Here is a 5,477-nt window from a genome sequence, read left to right as displayed (position 1 = left end):
AACCCCACCCCCCGCCGCCCCCTCACCTCTTGGGACATAAAGGTAAGAACTTCTGTTTTGTCTCAATACAGAAACATCTTTTCTTTCTCTTAAGATTAAAGATTCAGGGTCATGTTACTCATACAAGCTGTCTTGTTGAAACAAATGCAGTGGTATTATAACAATCTGATCTGCAAAGCAGCAGGTTATGGTCAGCAGGGATACATACACTTATTCAGATGTTGATGATTTGGAGGTTGAGCTATTTGTATGCTTGTGTGCTCCCTCCTTTTTTCTCCTTCCAGTAGCCACTGTACTGGAAAATTGTATGTTTTCCTTGAAGCCAGTGGCTGGGCTCTGGCTTTCCATCCCAGGTATTTTGTGGTTCATGGGAGGTTTGAAAGGAAAGTGTGGTGCTGTGCAGAACTGGGGAGCAAGAGACCATCTATCACCTGCCTTGTGTTGCCATTTATGAACCCCTTGATGGCTCAGCCCCTCTCGCATTCACATTATGATTGCATCCTACCTCTTTCTCATGCTTAAGAGACGTCTTCTATGTAATGATTATTCACGTTATAATTGCCTGGGTAAACAAGCAGTTGCATGCATGGATTATCTAAATATTTTCTTGCTGGGTGATTTGCCCTATTTATCCATAATTATGGTGGTTTCCTCAGTGACATCTAGCTTCAACAAATGGACAAGGAGCTATAAACAGACTTCATGCTTTATTCAGAGAAACAGAAAGCTTGTTTACTACAAATTAATATATTTTGCATATCAAAAATTTAAATGGCATAAATTGTGAAACTGGAGATGGTTTATTTCCACCTTGTTCAGTCTGTAGGGCAAGGAACAGCCACGTATGGAACAGCAATATGGTTTCATTTTCCATCTGGTCTTCTTTATACTGTTAATATCACAGTTGGTTTGCTGAGTGTTGCTCACATGTCTAACACTTTTGTTATATGGTGAAGGAAGTTGAACTCTTTTAGTCATGGTGGTTGTATATCAGATGGGAATGAGTAAGATCTTCACCTGGCACAAAGAGGGGAAGTACAGTTACATACCTTCTATTGGTTATAGGTCCCTATATGGAAAAGTGGTATGGGTGAAAAGTAAAAGGGAAAAAAATATCCTCTAGCTGTATGTACTTACAGCTGCACTTCTTTTGTGCTCCAAAAAAACTTTCTCCTGCTCTGGTACAGACATCATAATACTAGTGAAAAATCTCAAAAGATGATGGAGCAGGGCTGGGAGCTATCTTCACTAGAGTTAACATAACCTTATTGTGTTCCACTGCTCCAGTCATGTGTATTCTTCCTGCCGAAGACAGAAATACGGCTGTTGGACATCAGCATTTCCATGCTGAGTAAAATGAATGCTCACAAGGTCACACATCAATTTTATCTCCAGTGGAATAACAAAAACTATTGATGTTCATTCATGTGTGTGTATCTGTGTATGTGTAAATATATATTTAAAATCACAAAGCTGCACTGTACAGGCAGAAAACAGTTTGTTCACTTAAAGCATTTTCAGTTTCAGAATGGAATTGCAGTCTAAAGTGTGAATGCTTACAAATCTTGGTACAAAACATGTATACCTTATGTTTTCTGTCAGAAAAATGCTGGTGTATGCATGTGATGCTCTGAAAAGTTCAAGTGTGGTTGTAAATCCTTTTCATTCCATTCTGAGTACTGGTCTCAATGTAATCTTTGCCAGCATAACATTTAGACAAAAGCTTTAAGTCATGAGTTAGGGCTTTTTGTTAGTCAAACACACTCTCCAAATATGTAGGAAAAAGAGCTTACCTGCACTGTTATCCTTATCACTTTCTCATCCTTCACTCAGTTCGTGCCCTGAGGCCCATGTAGCCACGGCTGGCCTCTGAAGAAATATTGCTTCCCTCTTCATCATGAACCCTTGCTGTGCTTCTTCTCACCTAGGCTGGGTGAGCTCAGGAACTGCTGAGGTGGCTGGTCCCAGTTTGTGGGTTTTGCTTTTTTTTTCCTTCCTTGTCTTGCATAGAGATGGATAGACAGTGTCTGCACACAACAATCCGTAATGGGGTGGCTTATCTCCTCTGCTCTGTGGAGGACAACACTTTGTGGAACCTTGGAGACTGCTCCAAGCCTCAACTGAATTTGTGCACCCACTGTAATAAAGCATCTCCTACACACTGGGACAGGAGGCAAATGTGGGTAAGGACTTTTAATGGGCTCATGAGTTCACTGAGTCTGAGTATGTGATGACTCTGTTAATAATGCTTAGCTGTAGTAGTATGGCTGCTGGGACACAAGACACACAACTCTAGAACTAATAAAATATCACAGAGTTTCTGAAATACACTTCTTGACATGTATATGAAATTGCAACCATCCATCAAGCTAAAGCCTTCCTACTAGTGTTTTATGTGTCAGTCTCATTCTTCAAGCTGAACAGAGAACTCAATTATAGTTTTTTCCAAATGTTATCACCTCAGACCACAGATGGTACAGAATTTTATAGGACAGCATGGGTAGGATCTCGTTTATATTTGGTTGTAATATATTGTAAGAAAAGAAACGAACAGAAGAAAATTTTTTGATAATTTTTTGATCATCAGTATTTTTCTCTGAGCCATACCGGGCCAAATAAACGTGAGGAAAGTGTTTATTTCTGAAAAACTGGGAAAAAATTGAATAGGTTTGTAGAAATTCGCATGTGCTTAGTGACGTACTGCTAAATTAAACTTTTCCCTGTTAAAAAATGTCCATAGTATTACTCCCTGGAGTTTGTCTGGTGCAGTTTTTAAACAAGGGTAGCTGTGGTCTGCTTGAATTTAGCCTGAGGAAAAAATCCTGACTTCCTGAAAACTGTTATAACCCAGCAGCATTCTCATTGTGTTCCTGAAAGCTCAGTGGTGTGGGCTTCATTCAGGACTCACTGAAGCAACAGTGTCTGTCTTTGCTTTCTATTTTTTGTGAAGTTTTTGTGTGTAAAGAGGAACAATATCATAAACATTTATTCTATACCACCTTCTATATGAAGTCCTTTACAGTTGAAATGGTAAATATTTACCTTCCTTGTATCTCTGGTATTTCTTCTGTTCTGCAAAGAAATGCTTGTTCTGAATATTCATTTGGCATTTTCTATAGTTTCTTACTCTGCTTGCAGTTGCCGTAATCTCCTTAAAATACAGTTTTCTTTAGACAATCTTAAATGCTTTTGCATATGTGTTCAAGCTGCATTTCTCTCTGTCATCATATATATCAACATGGCCACAGCAGAAATAATGTTTGGAAAAATAGCTTTAACATTTTACCTGGATTCTCTTTGTTTCCAGTCTGCTCTTCTTGCCTGTAGTGTGTCCTGCCCTGCCTGCTGCCTTTTTTTGACGTTGAGGTCCTTTTCCAAAGAATATGTAGTTTACAAAAGCATATTCCAGCAAGGCCAGGAACACAAACACAAAACATCCCATCAGGTAAATATCTATTGCCTTGACATAGGGAATCTTTGGCAAAGTCTCCCTGAGGTGGGTGCTGATGGTGGTCATGGTCAGCACAGTTGTGATTCCTGTGAAAGGAAGAAGATGACATTGAGTAACGAGACAGGGAACGAGGTTTGAGCATGAAAGGTGTAGGTAGCATTCCCCAGCTACCATGCCCTTCTCATGTAGGTGGCTTAATTATGTGATCAGATTCTTAACAGCCAAGGGAATGTGTTTTGCAGGGCTAGAAAGGAAGATATCCTTGCAGGTCTGTTCATAGCACCTTCCATGGCCTTCCATGAAACAGAGGGTGAGCAACATAGCCTTCAAAAATTCAGACTATCTTGGTACATCTTCCCTTAATTTTTACAATAACTCTGCTAGGGAGTGTGCTGTTAGCTGACCTGGATAGCAAAGAACTGATCACTGTTCTTTCTATGTGAGGAAATGTTTCTCACTTTATTTACAGTACTAGCCCTGCTTGACCTCATCGAGTGGCTTGCATTGCTCTGGGAACCCGGAGTAAGTGTCTAGCTTTTGACTGAAAACAGAAGATTGAAAAGAGAGAGCTTTATCAAAAGGTGATATGCTTGTGCCAAAACAGCTTTTCCTGTTAAAGAAGTGCTTGGAAGTAAAGCATTTCAATCTCATTGTGTTATCCGTCACTGCATGATATCTTGACTGATGTCAGTAGGATCTTGTGTATTCATTCCAGTCACACGAGCCTCTGGCCTGAGGACACACTTTTTAATATCTGTGAAATGTTGGTGCAGCACAGTGTAGATACACTCAGATACCTTTACGCTTCAGTTTGGAAGCAAGATACTTTTGGCCTGAACCAAAAACCATTTATGGCAAAGGAAAGTCAGTCAGGATCCCAACCTAACTGCAGAGCAAGAGCTTCGGAGGTAGGCAAGGTGACACCTGCCTGTCTTCCTTACAACAAAGACCCTATGCTGCATGTGTAAGATCACAATTAATGTGGCTGCAATCAGCTGCATGGATTTTGTGCTTCTGTGTTCAAAGGCAACAAGTACCTGTGTAGTTCAGTGATTCTGAAAATAAGTTACCTAAAGCAACTCTGGCTGCAGAAGCATCGTAATTGATCCAAAAAGATACCCAGGACAGAATTGTGATCAGTGTGGAAGGCATATAGGTTTGCAAAATGAAGTATCCAATATTTCTTTTAAGCCGGAAGCTAAGTGATAGTCGAGGATACGCTCCTGAAAGAAACAAGTCATATAATGACTAATGTCTAACAAAAGTCAGACACTGATATTTCTGTGTTGGGGAAGGTGGGGGGAGCTTTTTTAACCAGCCAGTGCTTACCTGTTGTAAATTCCACTCTCTTTGATACCATCTTGTAATCAACGATAGAAAACTGTGGGAGCTCGATGTTATCAACTCCTGTTACTGCAGACTCTCCTCCATTCCAGTAAAATTCAATATCATCAGTAGTGTATCCATCTGAAACAGAGGCACAATTTGACTATTGATTTCTCTTTTCGTTTTATTGGCTTAAATAGTTGTGGTTAAAGTGGAAGGAGCTGCTGTTAATCAGGAATTCAGCCTTCTGTTGTGTGAAATTTCTGTATATAGACACCATGTACTCTTCCCTCTGTACTCAGGGGATGCTTCTGGGTGTGGAAAGACAGAAGGCAGAAAACAAAGATGGAATTTAAGATTAAAGATCAGGTTTTAGCTAGCTCTAATACTACTATTTCTAGTTCAGGCTTGAGTTGCTCAGTTCATGTCAACAGACTGATATAATATCAGCGAAACTTTTAAATTCTTTAGGAGGAGCTCTGACAGTAAAACTAGGTTCAGTTCCTAGCTTTGCATTTGATTATCCATGCAGTCTGTGACAAAGTACAGAGTTTGGAGGCAAAGACATTTCTAGAATTTAGGTGCCTGGGCTACCTGACAATGTTTGTCTGAGCTGTGGGTATGCCTTTGATATTCATGCAGCATTTTTTATTTTAATTAGACCATGCCATCTTTGATCTTCTGTTATCACAGAAGTATT

At 39.9% G+C, this 5,477-nt stretch overlaps 1 protein-coding gene across 1 annotated transcript; it reads right to left on the bottom strand.

Annotated features, from left to right (window-relative positions):
• Positions 1–3,286: 3,286 nt before the first annotated feature.
• On the bottom strand, positions 3,287–4,918 carry LOC104546097 (gamma-aminobutyric acid receptor subunit beta-1-like; the record flags this gene model as incomplete). The annotated part of the gene is made up of 3 exons (XM_010191393.1): positions 3,287–3,537; positions 4,522–4,674; positions 4,781–4,918. Coding segments are annotated over 3 exons (542 nt in total), but the record flags the coding sequence as incomplete, so codon positions are not given.
• Positions 4,919–5,477: the final 559 nt, after the last annotated feature.

The sequence above is a fragment of the Mesitornis unicolor genome, unplaced genomic scaffold (genome assembly GCF_000695765.1).
Source record: "Mesitornis unicolor isolate BGI_N332 unplaced genomic scaffold, ASM69576v1 scaffold35680, whole genome shotgun sequence".
Classification (NCBI taxonomy): domain Eukaryota; kingdom Metazoa; phylum Chordata; class Aves; order Mesitornithiformes; family Mesitornithidae; genus Mesitornis; species Mesitornis unicolor.
This window is presented reverse-complemented; position numbering and strand designations above follow the sequence as displayed.